This window comes from Haliaeetus leucocephalus, unplaced genomic scaffold (genome assembly GCF_000737465.1).
Source record: "Haliaeetus leucocephalus isolate CR32 unplaced genomic scaffold, Haliaeetus_leucocephalus-4.0 Scaffold151, whole genome shotgun sequence".
In the NCBI taxonomy this organism is placed as follows: Eukaryota; Metazoa; Chordata; class Aves; order Accipitriformes; family Accipitridae; genus Haliaeetus; species Haliaeetus leucocephalus.
In genome coordinates, this window is record NW_010972587.1 from 6,606,985 (window position 1) to 6,626,162 (window position 19,178).

The 19,178-nt window shown below is 37.9% G+C and overlaps 1 protein-coding gene across 1 annotated transcript in view; it reads right to left on the reverse strand.

The window, feature by feature from the left end:
- PAWR (PRKC, apoptosis, WT1, regulator) overlaps positions 1 to 19,178 on the reverse strand; it is a gene marked incomplete at its 5' end in the record, with an annotated part of 76,715 nt that overhangs the window by 24,897 nt on the left and 32,640 nt on the right. Inside the window, one exon of the mRNA XM_010561965.1 lies at positions 9,931 to 10,059. Coding sequence (XP_010560267.1) covers positions 9,931 to 10,059 — 129 coding nt within the window. The remainder of the gene's footprint in view (positions 1 to 9,930; positions 10,060 to 19,178) is intronic.

Genomic DNA, 19,178 nt, shown 5'->3' on the forward strand with positions numbered 1-19,178 from the left:
CCCTAAAAAAGTCTCACTTTCCTCTTAAGAGGACACCCCCCCCCCCCCCCCCCCCCGAAATTTTAAGAGAAGACTGGGCAGAGATATCCACTTAGACATCATAATTTTTGACAGCTGACTAGAATTTCCATATTGACTCTTTCAGAGCTAAAACAATCTTCTCAAAACAGCATTCAGTTAGCTGAGTTAAAAAGTGATGCCAGTCCAAAAAAGAAAGCACGTGGGAAAGAAAAATTAATTCCTTCACATGAGGCCCCTGCTGACTGCTCAAAACATTAGCTGGGAATTTGAGAAACTGCTTCCTATTCTTTATGGCTCTATGAAGGCTCCAAACCAGTGTAACGCCAGCTAATGCACCAGCTTATGCAATTCTGGGGCATAGCTTCATGAACTCAACAGTGAAAGAAACCAACAGTGCAACACCAAAACAAACACTTGCTCATACAGGTTGAGTACTAGAGAAGAAAGAAAAAAAAAAAGAAAAAAAAGAGAAGAAAAGTAAACAAAGCCCCCAAAAAATAAAATCTTAATGGAAGGATCACAGCCGAACTGGAGAGAAACTACAAGGAAGAAATCATAACTCACACACTTTGCTTCCCACTTGGTCTGCACAAGGATTTAGAAAGTACCTGAAGAGCAAGCTGTGCTGAACCCCCTGCGGTTCCTAGGCACAACGGTGAATCTACAGCAGGAGTAAGAAACCTCCACACCACCTTGCCTTCACAGATACAGGCTTGATTCAGTTTTAGTTTTCATGCAGGCCCTGTCATGAATAGTTGTCCATGTGCATAGGCACACAGAACCAAGTATTCAATTATAAGAGACTTCATGGGTATGTTTATTTACCGGGAGTGAAATGCATTCCTGAAACAAAATTTTAAAGCTTAAACCACTTACCCACTAAATTAAATTTTAAGGAACACAGATGTTAAAAATGTTCATCATTTTGTATTTCTTTCTAGGAAAAGCAAGGTTTGCTTGTCAAAGGTAATCAAATTTATGCTGACAATGATCAGGCACTGAACACGAATGATGCCTTCCACAAACAGAACGATTCCTCTTTTTGATCAGTCGTTACGAGGACAAATGTCGGTAACTATGTCCTAGTATTTCCCTACAAGAATGGAGGTCAGATGACTCAAAGTAGGGATGCCCAACCTGCATCCCCAAGGCTACACATCACCAGCCAAACAACTTCATCTGGCTGGTAGCCAGTTTACAGCCACCCGCTCTCCCTTCGGTCTCACATTAGTAACTGCTAGCTCTCAGCTTCCTGATTTCTTAGGGGCAAAGGGGACTGTGGTTTCACTTGTAAGCACTTTCTGAAAGCAGCGGTATTCGATAGTGCACGCGCAATATAGTTGAATCAGATTTGCTGAGCGAGTGCAGATCCTTTGGGAACGTAAAACCCACTGAACACGCATGGATCAGCAGCACTACACTTAGGCATACATATAGTAAATTTGCTCACATGAGAGGAGAGGAGGATGATTTTGGCAGAGAAACCCATGCTGCTACAACAATGTCTATTACATAGCCCATTCAGCTGAGAAATCCAGACTCCACTGTTTCAAAATTCAGTTTCTACTAAAACACACACAATTTAACTAAAAACTAGCAATCTCATTTTTGCAAAACAATTCATTCAGTGTCTTTAAATACTTCAGTTATACCAGACAAGACCACCATGCAACACTATTACTCCTAAACTCAGAGGAGTTACCTTGCAGATTAATTTAAAAGTTACTACTCGGGGTGGGTTTTTTTCCAGTCTCGCAGTAATACAGACAAAAAGCATTTAAAGAAAATTAAGACTGCAAAGTCAACCAATTCAGTACAGGTCAGAAAGATGCTGACTTACACAACCTTCATTCAAATTCTTACAACTACATGCATCATGATACTGCCTTTCCTGACATCACCACACGATCTATTTTTCCACAAGATCTCTTAGGTGGAAACAAAGAAGAGTACTCAGTGAGTAGTGTTCAGTATTTTGCATTTGCCTGTTTTTCACAAAGTGACCACCATGCCTTATTTACTGCTATTAACAGACTCGAACTGCTCTGAGAATATATGCCCATATTGCTAGAAGCTACTTGAGTGATGGCCTGATCATACGTGATCATGGAAAGATGAAATTCCTGTGTTCCTGTTTTCCTTACACAGATCACAGGAATATTTGGGGTCTCCCAAGCCATACCAACCCATGGCAGTTAAACATCAGAAGCACCTGGTTCATTTCATGAACTGTACAGGACAGCAAATTCCCTGCAACCGGTGTCACTTACCTTGAAAGCACTGCACACACAGGATTGACTTTAGATGCAAATATATTTTTAAAATTAAGTGATCTTTTAATACTTAAACAACATTGAATTTGAATACTTTTTAACCCATTTTTATGGGAACATTTTTAGACATACAATAAGATTTCCTCACGAGTCTTTCTATTGCATTCACTATTATTAAGTGCTCTGCGAATACTAAGGACTGTTTTCATACCATCTCTGTGAGGTGGATCACATTCTTAATCTGCAAATAAAACCCCCAAGATTAGTATTATCTGGTAATTAATTGTCAAATATTAGAGTCCCACAACCTGATTTGGCAGAATTACATACAACTTCATGTACACAAACACAGATCCTCCTATTTTACATATTTCTGTATTTTAATCACATTTTATTTACTCACTTTTTTAAACAATACCAATATTATAATCACATTGTTATGTAAAATAATCTTTGGCCTAACATCTGAAGAAATATAACACAGAAAATAAAACACATGCCTTAATACATTTGGGCATGCCCTGTAGCACAACTGCATTTCTACAGACAGAAATTAACACCAAGTAACATCATGACAATATACTTATAAAAGATTAATTATTACTCTTGAATGCATGCATGCAGTTCTCCTTTGCAAGAGCTACATGAAACGTAGATGCAAAGCATCTTTGAAAGCTGTGGTCAGGTATGAATAGATATGAATATCATTACCATATACTTTGGATAGTAAGACTAATTGCAAAATGATGCTGTATGACATACATTACACTGCTGTGCAAAATAAAAAGCCAGGAAATGCAAAATAGACAGGTATAAACTGCAATGCCAGTTGAGAAGCTTATTTGGCAGCATATTCTTGGCAAAAGATTCAAGTACAAAACTCTGGGGAAGGTTGTGTCAAGCAGGTTTTCAGCTGTGTGTCCTAACAGAGATGCACGTAATACTTCAGTTCCCTGCACGCCTCGCAGTTTGTCACACAGCTAAGAAGTCACTAGAGACTTTTATTCCCTAACTTTATTTTTACTTACTGCTTTCAGCATAGCTTATAAGGTACCTCTATTAAATATTTACATAAATATTTCTAACACTGGCTTAAATCACTGCTTCAGAAAATTTCAACGTGTTGCATCCCACCTGAAGTAAAGGATGATATTTAAGCAATCAGAACTGCACCAGAGCACTTTTGTGGGAATACCTTTAGACCACATTCCTACAACGTTCTGGTGAAATGTAACGCTTTTTTAGAACAAAAGGTTAAAAAAAGATTAGATGTGGTTTTCCTTCCATTTTCATAGGCTCTTGGATGACTTACGACTAAACACACAAGTCACGGTCATCTAAATGGTCATGCTAATAAATCAAGTTTAGATGACTTCACCAGCCATCTAACCCATTCACTACTGAAGTTAACTATGATGGACCCAATCTGCTGTGGCACAATTTTATAATTATACCATTAGGTGAATGCTGATTATGCAGACATTTCATCCTATCCTCCAGTCAACATGGATTCTTTGGGTAATTTCTACACTGAACAGAATGAATATCCAAGCATCTATCACAAGCTAATCTCTTGCAGAGAACAAAAACCTACATTGCTGCTACCGAGAGGAGTGAGAGCAATCCAAGACATGGCAATACTACTGTGTAGGCAAGTCAGTGTTGTGGAGCTGAAAACTAGAGCAACTTCTCCTTTTGCTGTCTTGGATTAACAGCTCCACAAGAATTCAGTACTAGGGTCAAGGTTTAGCCTGTCTACTAATGCACATAATTTGAATTTATTTCAAGAATATGGTACAACATAGAGTATAAAGACAAGGTTCAGTGCTACAGATGAAGTGACACTTTTTGTTTAGCAAATCTGTCTAGCATTGTTGTCTGTGATGCATCTTACAAAGTTGTATCTTGAAACTTACCAAATTATTTTATACAAGACCTTCATTTCTTGAATTTCTTGTTGCTGCACTATCTAAGAGCAATACAGGTACTCCAAGAAATGCACGTTACAATTGCATACTCAAAACAAATTAATGGTTGGAACAAGATGATCACAATTTCTAACTAGAGTGCAAGGGTCTTGAATGAGCTCCTTGGCTTTGCAGCACTACATAATGTGCAATCAGGTACAGCAAAACAGTTGGTGTGGCTTAAAAAGAGTAAGTCACGCCTCCCACTGGGGTCCCAGGCTTCAGAATACTTGAGAAGCAAAATTGCCCCACTGGTTTTGTGCCAGCAATACAAATTCAGAAGCAGGTTTCTAGCAGATGACATTAGAGAGATCTTTGGCAGTCAATCCAGACACAAAAGGTATTGTTAACTGTGACAGTGATGATCTGCAGTTTCTTAACTTGGAATTAAGAAAGACACTGGACAAATTTTGCTACTGTGCAGCAAAATTAAAGATCAGCATTCCCTTTTTACAGCAGGATACTCTAAATTATTCTCATTTTTATAAATCGTTACCTTTCACTTGAAGGATTCAGTGTATTTATTTCACAAAGGTTGAACCTCATTATCTAAGGGACTCAGAGCTTCCTCTTTTCATGCCCACAGGCACAAAAATTGGTATCTCTCGCTCTCTCTAATTGATCCCTATTTCCAAGTTAAGTTAGCGGCGGGGGGGGGGAATCATTCTGACATGCTTGGTCCAGGTTTGCCAGGAAGAGGAAAGGCTTCAGCCAATCTAATTTTAGATGCCTACATTTGATCTAGTGAGACCCCTTTTGTCATCAGTGGGGAGAAAAACAGACACCTAGAACACAGTAAACCCTATCTCCATGCCAATTTCAAAAATAACTCTGAAGATCTCAAATACCTTGTTGTTGCTTGGTGCTTTTGCCAATACATATTTACTCAACTATTTCCTTATCTTACCCTTACATGTCAAACAGTTCACAGCTGATGAAATTTTTTGCAGTGTGTTCATACAGTGCACAGCACAACAGCTAGCGTTCATAGACACTACAACATTTGAAATAAAACGTGAGCAGAAAGGAACTAAAGATAACACGAAGCAAAGGATTTCAAACTCCTTCCAAGGTATTGAGAATGACAGTTCTGTGTGATTATGGCATAATTTCCAGAAAAACAGCTAGCTGTGAATTGAAGATTTTAAGGGATGGAGGACCTACACACGTGCCTCCCACTGCAAGGCTTTATGTTGGCTTTGGATTAATCTTCTCAGCCTTCCCAATTTGCTCCCCAATTTTCCAAGAACACCATAAAGTAATACAGACACCACAACATGTTATCACACTCGGGTATCTCTTCTATAATGACATGGAAGTTATGTTAACCCTACTGCCACAGGATTACACCAAGAAGGGCACATATTTATGCATCTAGTCTCCTAAAATATTCTCCAAACAACTGAATTCCAGGAGGCAGGTGACCATGGTATCAGCACAACCTGAATGCCTTGATGTAAAGTTTAAGGCCTTGCATATGGTGGGTTTTGGTGGGGGTTTTTTGAGCATTAGCACAATATTAGCATTTGTCCACATTCTGGAACTCAGCAAGTCCTCCAAGAGACTTAAAAAAAAATCATCAGTAAACCAATTATTTTTCCAGCCAAATTTTGTAGGTTCTTTGATGCAAGTTTTCTTTACACGGCATATATACTAACACTTTCTTCAATTAAGAAGAGAGAAGATGTTCATTACCCTGAACACAGTATCGTTTCTGTCCAGCTGCAAGAAAGACATTGCTGTCAAAATAGTTTCACAACATTTTCAATTTTACCGTCTCTGCTAAGCAAGAGCTAGTTTTATATAATTGCCAAACTCCACTGATTCCTAGTTAAAGTAGTAACTTTAACTATGCTTGGCCTTAGCATTACAAATTTTTAGCTAATTTGTAAGAGTTCTAAGCTTCATTACATGTAACTTATCACTCTCAGTCTGCATCCCCATACACATCAATGAGTAGTCCACAGCACTGTGACTCAAGCTGAGAACCACTGAATTGCAGCATGAAAAATAGGAGGAAAATAAAGCAAGGAAGTCAGAGCCAGATGTAACACTTGTGTTTGGGAGCTGATCTAGTGTTGATTCACCTGGTGAGGTGTGGCTTTCCACAGTATCTTTTGCTGAAGTAACAGTTCTGATTGTAATTGTTTTTCAGTGCTTGTAAGGTTGCCGTATTTCCAATATAAAATAATTGAGAAGCTGATTTCTGCTTAGTTCTGCTTCAGGGAAAATACTCTCACGTCTGGTATATTTTTAGACCTATTCTTAAACAAATCTTCTATCTCTGTGCTTTGGATCAAGGACTTCAAATTCAGCCAGAGTTTTCAAAAAAATGTGTATTTTGCCCATGAGAAGGAGAACAGCAACTTCTGAACATGCTACAGTAGAACTGAAAGATCAGGTTAAGGATTGGAAATAAAACCTTATTAGCAATGTATTTGCCCATCAAACTTGAAGTCAATAACTGTCTTGTTCACCATAGTCACAGTAATTATACATTTACAGATTTGTTAAAATGGTAATAAATGGACAAATCAGTGAAAACATCTGTAACTACAGAAATGTATTTATTCTGCTTAGTAGATAGAAGTTGAAGAAATAGATAGAACTAGAATAAATATTGGTCAATGGCAACTAGAACTGACTGAATTCTTGATCCAAAACATGAACTCTACTTTTAAGAACAGAATTAGGCTTAACTTGCATAGAGTAGAATCAAAAGGAAACCAAATCATCAAATAACACCGAAAGAACACTGTCAAATTCTGTTCAAATTGGGCAAGTTGTAAGTCTTCTAATAAAAAGCGAGTTGACACGAGTCAGTAATAAACTGATTAAGTCTTAGCAGCTACAACTTTCTAAGGTTCCATCTGTTCTGTACATGTGCCACCCTGGGTCTTTGCCAGATCTGAGGCCTGGGACTTTCTTCTGTATTGTCTGTTGACAGGGCACAGCAGGGGTGTCCTGTCACTAAGTAGTGCCTGTTTGAATACAGAGGTGACAAACTTGGAACCATGTGGGATACAATTAATACAGACAGCCTGGTAAATAGAAACTGAGATTGTTGGTCAAGAAGAATAGAAAATATGGATTAAAAAAACAGGGCATGGGAATACAGCCAAAGCACTAAGTAATAATACCACTACGGGAAACTAAAAGTGACAACTTTTGGAATATTTGCTGTAGAAGTTAAACCAGAGTGGATACAATAAGAAAGAGTCTAACAAACAACTTGGAAAAAGCATAAAAAACATTTCAGAACGAGGAATCCTGCCAAAGAATCTGCAAAGACAATAGGTAAGTTGTAAGAGGCACAAGCAGAGGAGACAGTTTCTCTGCAGAAATATTTTTGTTGCTGTTCACCATGGAAAAGCATGGTAAGGGTCTCACATCAGAGCACTTCTTCATGGAAGACTCAAAGGGTCTGTTTCAAACAGAAGCACTGGTAGAACTTAAAAACAAATTAACAAAATGGAAAAAGCAGCTAGTTGCCAGAATGAGAAGGTACTGACTCCTTGAGCTTTGAAGAAACTACTGATGTTACTGAAAAATGTAATAGCTAAACTACTCAAGATCCTATACAATCTGTCACTTAAAACTGCCCTAGTATCAGTGGTTAACATAACCACCATCTTTAAGAAGATTTTGAAGCAGACCAGAGAACTACAGACTAGTAAACTTGATATTTATACTGAATAAAGTGGTGCTAGTAAGTCTAAAACAGTTAGGGAATAAGTGAGTAAATACGATACACTGTGGGAAGAGTCACCAGGGCACTTGTAAAATAGCTACACTTTACAAATCTAATACAGCTTTTTTAAGTAAAAAAATGTCCAGAAGAGAAAGTTGGTTGACAGCCTACTGAATTTTAAAAAGGCATTCCCCGAAGCCTCTTAAAGAAATTAAGCTACACTAGAATAAGAGCCAACATCCTTTTGTGAATAAGTCACTGGTGAAAAGACAGGAAACAATGGTGGACCCTACTGGTCAGCTTTCGCAGTGGATGGGAGTACCCAAAAGACTTCCACAGGAACCTGGTCAGGGACCTGTGCTTTTCAGTTTATTTGGGGCAGAGATGTCCACAGACGCTATTCAGAACAGAAAAGATAAGGGTCAACTGTGAAAACATGCAGGATTTCTCTACTGGAGTAGCTAGGAGGTGAAACAGGAGATGAAATTTGGTGTACATAAGCACAAAGCGAGAAAAAAAGGTAAAAATGCTTCTTAATTTGCATACGCATCAGCCTCTGAGCTTGTTATTATCGCTCACTGATAACTCCAAAATGTTAGAGTAGACACACACAAAAATAGTAAACTTGGTGCTCAGCAGACAAACAGGCAGGTATCAGGAATTGTCAGGAAAGAAACAGAGAACAAAACAAAAACCACTATTAAATCACTCTACAACTGCATGCTGTACTGAATGAACTCTTCAGTTCTGTTTACTGATCCCAAATAAAACATAGTCAAACCGGAAAAAGTACAGGATGTTACTGAATATCTCCTGTACAAGGAACAACTAAATAAAATAGAATTCTTCAGCCTAGAGAAAAGGCAGCTGAGAGGGGCCAAGCTCTTTCTGCGGCACTCAGGCATATAGAGGAAGCAATTGTTCCCCATGTCTTCCACTGGGACACCTTCGTAAAATCACATGGAAACAGATGGCAAATGACAGGTTCAACTTAAACAAAAAGGAGGCTGTTCTTCACATTCCAGGTAATTAAGCTGTAGACTTCTTTGCCATAGGCTCTTCTGAATGTTAAACACTAACATGAGCATATGAAAGACTGGGCAAAATTTTAGAAGGAAAGCGCATCCAGACCCACTAAATTCAGTGATGCCCCCTCTGGTTACGGGTGATTTGAAAACTATGACCGTGTGCTTGCTCTTATCATATATTTTTCTCCCTATGCATGTGCTATTGCCTCTGTTAACAGAGTCAAGAGGCAGAGCTGGATAGCCTCAGTGTGTACAGCTGGGTTTGCACATGCTGTTAGGTAACAGAAAGGGAGGAGAAACAAGACAGGCTAAAGAGACTAAGGGCACAAATAGAAAGAGGCAGAACATTTGCCACAGGTAGTATAGTATGCAGGAGAGGTGTACTGGGCATAACTGGCAATGTTTTGATGGAGGCGGGGGCTGCAGGACTGAGTGTAACCTTTGGCGACGGGATTGGAGAACAAAGAAAAAGAAGAGATTTCACAGAGGCAAGGGGTGTCTTCCCTAAGAGCGTGCATGTTTGTTACAGTCCCAGAATCAGTAATTAGAAGTTTGTTAATTCACAGTAAATTAAATTAGGAAATTGGGTCTTAATCTGAAAAGTCTACCTCCAATTAGTTGAATATTCTAAACCCGTGAGTATTTTTCACTTGAACCTCCAGGTTTCTCCTCCTCTCATTAAATAGTAAGTTCTATGGTGAACATCAACACCATTACCTTCAAAGTCCCTACAGAAATAGAGGATTCTGTTGTCAGAACTGGTTTTCAGTAGTGTTGAGTTTGGGGAATGGAACCTCACACCCTGTTTTTAGTAATGTGACAACTCCTGAACTTCATGTTTGTTTCCATATAGGGTATAATTTACTGTTAAGTAGGAATACAAAGAAGGCAGCAGTTAAGAGTTTTAAAACCGAGTAAAATATCAAAATGAACAAGTGTTAAGATCTCACCTGTAATAAGTATGAGCCAGGGGTATCTCCACTGGAAGTCTCATTTTGTATCGTATTCTGTTGGGTAATAGCATCCTCCTTCTTCCGCTCCTTCTGCCCTGCTTCATCATCTTCATACTCATCGAGGCTCTAAAACCAGAAATATTCAGTTATAAAATAGTTTTTTCTATGTTGCTTCACATGCTTCCAATATTTCACAAAATTCATGCATCAGTGAATATTTTCAAAGATTAATTTCATATTTCAGAACAGTTTAATTAAATGTTTAAATGCTTTTCTTTCTGTGGATATTGATTTCTCCAATACAAGAATAAAGTTTGACAACTAACTGCTTTTTCTTAATCACAAAAATAAGAAATAATCAAATCAAGATCCAACTTGACAAAGCTTTAAGCAACGTTGTCCGAGCTCAGTGCTAATCCTGCTATGAGCAGGAGCTTGGACTATACCTGAGGTCCCTTCTATTTGAAGGACTCTACAATCCCGCTTGTCATAAGCAATAATTTTACCACTACATAAGAGATTTTGAGGAAGTACAGAAAAGGAAAAAAAGTTAATTATACTCATCAGCTGATCTTTTTTGACAAAGTGGCATCTACTGAGATTGAAGTGTCAGTCTCACCCATCTTAATTTTGCTCTCCTTATTTTTGGTTTTATCTTTGAAAATTTACCATTGAAAATTAGTCATTTTTAAATTAGTTGGAAAGTCATTAATTACTAACCATTAACACATATATAACATTTTGGCTCTTCAACACAAATGTTTCGTACTAGATTTGCTGAAATACTTGATTCAAAAGGATTAAGTTTCTACAGCACTGCCTGTTGTCAGGTGAGAGACAGGAAAAGTAAATAAATAAATAAATATTGGTAACACTGCCTCTGCTCTAACTCAAAGTCACACTGAGGCCAACGTAGAAATGTGAGGACTCAACCAGCTTTGGACCAGGTCAGCTATGGCTAGACTGTTTAGTTTAATGTACACAAATTTACAGAAAGAAAAAAACCCACAATCTCATGTTTGGAAGACCAGCTTGAAGCAGACATGAAGGTCCCAAAAAATTTGACCACAACATCATAAGCTATTTGCCAGCATTCTGCATTAAAACAAGAGGTGTGTGAGACCTAGTTACAAAAACACAGGGAACTAACCATTCTAATACCTCAGAAAAAGCTTCTAGATTAATGTGCAATTGCTTGGGAAACAGAGAACAGGCTACAAGAGAACAAAGATGAATGTCAAATTACTTCAATGGGAGTTTCTAATGCACAAAAACCAAAATCACTATTCTGAGGCTTAGATACTGACGACCTCTGATATCTTATCCAAGGGATACAAAACTAGTCAAAAGCATATAATAAGAATGCTAGATGTAGTATTTTTTTGTTTTTTTAAAAAGAAAACCAGTGTTATTTACTAGTTGAAAATAGCACTAGCATGTAAAAAACTTTAGCTGCTCCAAAGCAAACACTATGGTGATAAAACTAGAAACTTACATGTTTCTAGTGACAAACTAGAAACTTACATGTTTCTAAAAGTGAACATAATAAAGAGAACATAAGTGAACCTGAATAAAGGCCATTTAAATTCTTCACAGCACTCATGGCAGAATACTAATGCAATTTCACCAGTCTACTTCTAACCAACATTTTAATGCAACTGGTGTAGACCTGTCTACTTCTATCACTAGAAACAGGCATATTTGAAAGATTACAGCTGAATCATTATACATTCAAAAAGACTTTCAGTAAGTGGTCTTTTCAAATAAAATAATTATAAATAAGTATTTAATTTGGTTCTCTCAGGTCCATTTTTAACAAAGCCTTTAAAAAACTGCCATGGCACATTCTAGGAGATCATCTTTAAATCAACATCCTCTATCTTTTATCAACTGCAAGGCTTAAAAATTTTGGTTACATAAGCTTAAGTCTGTATCCTAATTTATCCCATTATCCTAATAATCCATTCTGAAGTGACAAAATAAGAAATAATGAGCCACTACTGTGACAAGAAATGGAGTAATCTTCAGCTCTTACAAAACCAGTCTTGTTCCAAAAGAACTACGAGGCTCACAGAAGGCAGCACATAAGACTAATGTCATGCAGATGAAGAATGATACTGTGTTAGAAAAACAGGAAAACTTCTGGATTGTTCTTCTGGTCTCTAAGTTGTTCATGTAAGAGAATGGAGATCCCAGATAAACTCAAAGGAAAGAGATAGCTTGACATGAGTTTGAAATAGCAGCCTCTAACAAGTGTAGGAGAAAAACGACTGGAGACAGAAGAGACCAGTAATCTTCACACAACTCAAAAAAGCTTTGCATTTTCAGGGAACAACATTCTTTAAGGAGAAGCATAAAGCTCAAATTACAATACCGTAGGTTAAAAAAAAAAAAAGTCTTTGTGGCGACTAAGTAGACAAGTGCTCCTTTCTTCACAAATTCTCTCCTTCTTCAGATACACGCTTCTCACAAGCTTTCCAGAGACCATCAGCATTCCACAGAAATATTTTTCTCTGAATACAATTACATCTGTGAGGAAGAATGTTCTTCTCTCTTTCGATATAAGATCACCTGCTACTAACTATTCTCTTAGCAGTTTTGGACAGGAACAACATGTCATCATCCAATACGAAATTTCCAGCCACAAAATTTTAAACTAAGCATTTCAGTTAGGATTTGCCAGCAGTGTCCATTCCCACCCTTTCCCTTCTTCTCAGGAAGGTCCAAGATCACAAAAGACTGCTAATCTATACCATCCAAAGGTATTCAACCCCCCCAAATAATTTGTATTTCCAAAGTTAAAGGCTTTCTTCCCAAGCAGTGACCAGTTAGATAAGCAGTTCATGTAAATCTAATTTGGAGCATATAACCTCTGCTTTAAAGGCTACTGGGGCTTGCTCCCACTCGTTTCCCCTCACGGGAGCAGGCACCAAGCCAGCTGGGTCCAACACAAGTTTGAGTGGTGAGAACCACAGAAGCAGCGGGTTTTTATCACTTGTTACAGATGAGGTAGAAGAGTCATGGACAGGTTGATCCTCACCATTTGCAGCCCATGTGGCACATTTGGCTAGGGTTGCCAATGCCTTCCTGCCCTAAAGCAGATTACTAGTCACTGTCAAGGACCTTCTGTGGTTTCCCAAACACAAAGGTTATGTTCCCCTTCCAAACATACAGACAGGCACATACCCGCACACTAATGTAAACCAGGTCCATGAAATGCCTCCTGAGCACAAGTCAACATGGTAACTACGGAATTTTAACATTTTACTTCTTTTTACTGAAGTTCTTAAGTTTTGTTTCAATAATCATTAGCCTTAATAAGGAAATCCATTTCTTTTGCCTCACGATGAAACAGGCTTTCTTACGCAAAATACTACTTTACATTCAATATCCTGCTTATGCAGTTCTCCATCAGCTTCAGTTAGATTGCTAATCTTAATGCTATTTATATTCTAAACTAACTTTTAGAGTAATAAAAATCAATAAAAGCCAAGTTTCAGTTGCTAGATTAATTATTATTGAAAAATTAAAAATGTCCAAAGTGTTGTTACACACTTTAATACCCATTTTTGTTCAAACTGCCCTGCAGCTGAAACTGCCTCAGCCCACAGGACATTTCAGACAGATGGATTACTGTGTCGCTTGCATTGCAGGCTTCTCTCAACTGCTGCACTTTGCTTTAGAAACTAGTTTCACATCATTGAAAAAGACATAAATGCAGTAATTACTTTCTCTGTCAGCACAGCAGAGAAATGGACTTGTAACCACCGAGGTATAATTCTGACCCATTATATAATTCTCTCTGTCCATTCCCTTCCCCCTGCTTTTTTATTTTGCTGCTAGGCACATACCATTTCAGATTCTTATTTTCCATTAAAATCATCTGAGTTTTGTACAGCAGATATTCAATGTGACATTCCCACATCTGATCTTAATATAAGGAATCCACAGAAATTCTTTAGGTTTTCTAGCATTTCAGTAAATGTTTGAAGCTGTAGTATAAACATTTTTCTGTAAACCTCCAGTATGGAAAATACAAGCAGAATAAGATGCTTTCAAAAGAATCAGACTGATGAAAGAAACAGCCACAAAGATATCCCCACATTCCAGCGCACCACCAGCCTGCAGTTTAAGGAGACGTTGTACAAAGAACATTTCTAATGATTCACTGCTTTGCTTCCTATAAACATTTGTGCATTGCTAAGAACAAACAAAAATTGGGGAGGGACTGTCTTTTCCATGAAAACAAGCAGTACTCCTACATGCGAAAGATCACATTCTGAGCACACACAAGCTGCTCTCGCCACAAGAAATGGTGCTGAGTCAAAATGTCGCCATCCCCATCCCCCTTCCTGCACCAACCTGCTTTTTGCCTTGCACTTCTGCTGGCCAAGCACATATCTAAGAACTTCCCAGTTCATTTCATGAAAGGTCAGTCAGGTTAGTTTCAGCAGTTTTAATTACCCCAGCTGATTTTGCCTGAACCAGATACGAGCCCATTCAAACTATTTATTTCGCAAAACTCCAGGAATGGTTGCGCTACATCAGCTTTTTTAAAATGATGAGCACTTGAGATAATATATTTAACCAGTGTAGCAAGATGTGCAAGCAGATACTGTCAGTAAAACCGTGTGTTCAACTTCACATTTGGCAATAAATAGAATCTCTACAGCACAAGCACCGTCAGTTATCTTGACTTTTTTTTAGCTTCTTAACCATGCTAACAATCTAGGAGAGGAAACAAATCTAACCCTCTTCCCACTGCCCCAAAACGACTTTGAACAATTAAAAAAAATTTTTTTATAATAAATTTTACCTCAAGGACATTTTCCATGTTTAGCAAGAGTTCAAAATGCACTACCACAAGTTTGTATCAAGATGCTGGGTAAGTGCAAAGGTTTCCATTAAATGTAAATATTTCCTAAAACCTTCGACAGTAGAAATACAAGACAAGACACAAGAACTGTTTTTAACTCTGAAAAAAATGTAACTAGGCAATTAACTACAATAAAATACATTTTGGGAATCAAAACTATTTTTCCCCTCAGCTGATCATTCAGAAAAGCCTGCAAAAGTTAACTGCAAACAAAAGATTGCTATTTTACACATCATTTCTTTATAATCAGTCTTCTTACTGCAGCACTGAGAACCAAATGCTTCTTTGCTTTTACCATGCACAGCTCTGATATCTGTTAAATACCATCTTCCTACCTCTTTGCACAGTATCAAACATTTCTGTCATCACCTCCCAAAATACACAGCAAAACAAGCAAAAATCCCAAACCTCAATGATGATAGTACATTTCCCCTTCAGAAACACTATTTTTAATCATACTTTTTAAACACACTTTTATTACAGTGTCCAGACAATACCCAAAATATTTAAGTAAAACGGGTTTATAGTAATATATTCTTTTATTAGAACAACGAGATAATTGGAAAAAGTGCGTCTTTTTCCCTAGGTTTTCATCAGGTTTAGCTTGCCTAAGTGCTTTTAATTTACAAGTTGGAAAACATCCTTACAGAGGTGAAAAGAGCTAATGTTATTCATAGGAACTATCTAAAATCTACAAACAGTTTTATTGGTATGGACTACCCAGTAAAAGATTTTATTTTTTTTAAGAATACTTGACCTTAATTCTCAGATTAAGAGAGTCCAAAAAAGGGTACTGAACTCCAACACCTTATCTGAACAATCTTTGTGCACTTCTGAAGGTCTATATACCCAAATGGAGCAGTCCAATATCAACAATGAGCATGATCACAAGCATGGATTTTTAACCCAGAAAGAGAATAAAGGCAGGAATCTTTGGTATCTGAGATCAAAAGAGACCTGAATGCAGCAATGGGTCAGTGACCAGCAGGTGGGCACAGCTGACTGCAGCCATAGGATGCGCTCATCCTTGACAGCGCTGCCAACAAAGCAATCCAAAAAGATGAGCATCACTTAGAGGTCAGCGAGATGCACATCTTGCTCTACAAAACTCATAGCATTCACGATTATAAGTCACATTTACATTTTGGTTGAACTCTATCCTTTTCTCACCCATAATGAGAATTTACAAGTGCCTACTTCGTATACTCAATTGTATTTCAGAGCAAATACAAATTTGCAGTCTTAAAATCCACTTAGAAATGTTTCTGGGGAAAAAAACCCAACATATTTGTCTGTATTAGAGCAAAACAACAAAGTACTTTGAATTCTTTTAAAGCTTTAAGTAAAACATCAACTACGTCAACACCAGAATGTCAATTATCCTTCATTATAATAACAAAAAGCAGCTATGTTTGCAGTTTGTTATTCAGCAAAATACACTGTTTGGCCACCACTGTCTTCAAACATACCACAAGAATGAGTTCAGAAGTCAAATGTTTAACTTAAACTAATCGCCAAAAAATCCTTTATCGCAAGGCTTGTCACGAATGATTGGTGGAAATGCTCAATTTAACTACTTAGTACGTGATATTAATATTAAAGTCACAGAGTAGAATGCCAGGGATACAAAAGAAACTGCAAAAGACAAGCTATCTAGCGTTATTAAAATCCTTCTGGAAAAAAAAACAAAATAAAAAATATGGATTGGCAAGCTATCAGAATTAAGCACCAAACTGTTTAATACTACAGTCAAAGTTAGCATCTTAGAGCCTTTTGGGATTGATCACCATCTAAGAATGGAAGTACTGAGCAGCAGAATTGACTGAAGATCATTATGCAAAGAAGTCAAACTGTGACACCTGTTCCATGGGGAAATTATTATACAAACATAATGACAACTCATCCAAAAGCACCACCAATGCCTTGCTCTTAAAAAGAAAATAAAAAAACAATAGCAAGTAAGGAGGCTAAGAGAAAAGCAGCCAAATCCTCTTCTTGCTGTCACTATGCTCCACAGGCAGTTCCAGCCCATCTGACTTGCAGAACTACAGGGCCCAGACTTCAGATACAGCACAGCCCTATGTGCTAGAAGAGTGAAATTAAACATCCCACTCCTCTTTGAAATTCTGCACACTGCTCTTACCTCTATGCTCTAATCAAGTTTTGCTAGTGACATCTTTTCCTTTCTCTGCTGATAGGTTACATCTGGTATAGTGTTAATGAACACTACATTCTGTACACAGAAATCACTAATAGCATTGAACATACAAACCAAATCTAAAAGTTACAGAAATGCTCCCCAAAATCACACACACGAAAATTTGCTCCAAAGTGGAGTCAGTCACCAAACCCATCTCCTTAGCCTCCTAATTAACATTCTGAAATGATGCATCCTACCTAATACGAAGGTTGCAGACCAGTGGCTGAGCAGAAAAAAACTGGCAAAAAAAAGTTTGCCTGTTTCAGCCAGGAGGAAAAAAGAGAATTGTTGAGGATATTTGCACAGAAGAAATAGTTCTCAGTTTGCATCATGCCATACACGTTAGGAAACAACAATCACAGATTGCAAGAACAGAAAAGAGAACTCGTCCTGGGTGCTATAGTTTACAGACTTGATGCCTGCCTATGCTATCTTTCTTGTAAAAATTGCTCCTGTATTAAATAGGATTCTGGGAGATACTGGTATTAGAGAGCATGTAAACTATCTGAAACGGGAGCAGTTTACCCACTGGGAACAAAAGCTGAACAAAAGCCACTCAAAGAACAGTTAGAAAATGGAGTTAAAATGCCTGTAACCACCATCATTTTGACTTCCATTGCCATGTACTTCTGCCAAAACTAAGCAAATAGAAACAATGCTCCAAAAGCAAGAAAGATGTATTGTCATGTAGATAAAGACCATACAGATTGAGCACCCTTCTCTTTAAAGTCGAAAGAACAGCAGAGAAACAAATCTTGGAGAAGATTAGCACACTATTTTCAAAACATAAGTATTCTTTTAATGTGACCATGTAACATAGAAGGCATCTAATTCCTGTTTTCTTCCCTAGTACATCTATGGTATTTCTAAAAAGAAATAAAGATGAGATCAGTATTTGAGGAATGTTCTGAAAGGAGATCAAACAGGTTAATCAGTGTACTATATTTCTAACTATCCTATCCTCTCAAGCATGCAGTTTGTAGCAATTTATATTGTCTGAATATCAGGTTGCATTTAAAGTGGGGTTTTTTAAAAAAAATGCAGTACAGTGCCTTCATAGGTTTCTGCTCTCTTGCTTAACAGGCTAATTGTCATTTTTCTTTTTCTACCTAACTGAATCTCATTCAGTGTTTACACACAGTGGGTGTGGGATTGGTCAAACTAAACAAAGCCAAAGAGGCTGCTGACAACCAAGCGAGCACGGACAAGCCACGACAATAGACTCGGAACCAATTCCAAGGGAAAAAGAAAACTTCGGCACAATGCCTTTCAGAGACTTGCACTGCATTTCTCATTTGGGAGTGGGATCTTCTGAATCCGTAGAAAAGCTGATAAAAATATCAACCAGCTTCTCTGCTCTCCCAGCTGTTTCTTTTTAGTCCTCATACAAGTAACTGTTCTAACCGGACAGATATGAGGACTCTACACTCAGCCATGGGGCAGAAAGGGAGAGGAAGTACTGAAAAAGCACCTTAAACAGGATAGGCACATATCTGGATAAAAACTGTTGAATTTGACTTTCAAGGCAATAAATAAGGACTTTTAAAGCCCTCAGCACTGATATCAGGAATAGACAGTACTGATCGAAGCCATACAGGCGGACAAAGCATATCTGTAGTACTGAAGCCTGCTAGGATGGCAATACACAGGTAAGATCAAAAAAGTTCAAAGCTGCTGCTGCAGTCAATATTGTAAGTATTTCTTGGGAGAACACCTTATACCTACAAATTATTCCTAGACACAATGCTGTGAAGCTGTTTCCCAACCTAGACTTCCGAGATCATTCTTTAGCTCTGCATTTGGAAGGAAGACCTCTTCCTCAGGGGCTCTGCCAACACATTGGTGTTTTTTTTATAAATGCTCATATCAATGTCTAAGGCTCCTGATAGAAATCCAGTCCAGGTTCTCATACTGCAATCCTATGCCCTAACAGCATGAAAGTCTTCTGTCACCAGCATTTGTACACCTGCTTCTTATGGAAACTGTGCTCAGAAATCACAGCTCTTTTGTACCCATATTTTTTTGAATTCACTAGTGATGGGGGGACGAGGTGGGTGGTGGTAGTGCATTCCAGGCAGTAATAAATAATATTTAATAATAGATTACTATCTTCAAGATATTAAAGTTGCACGGGGGGGGGGGGGGGGGGGGGCTGGTATGTCGTAAAAA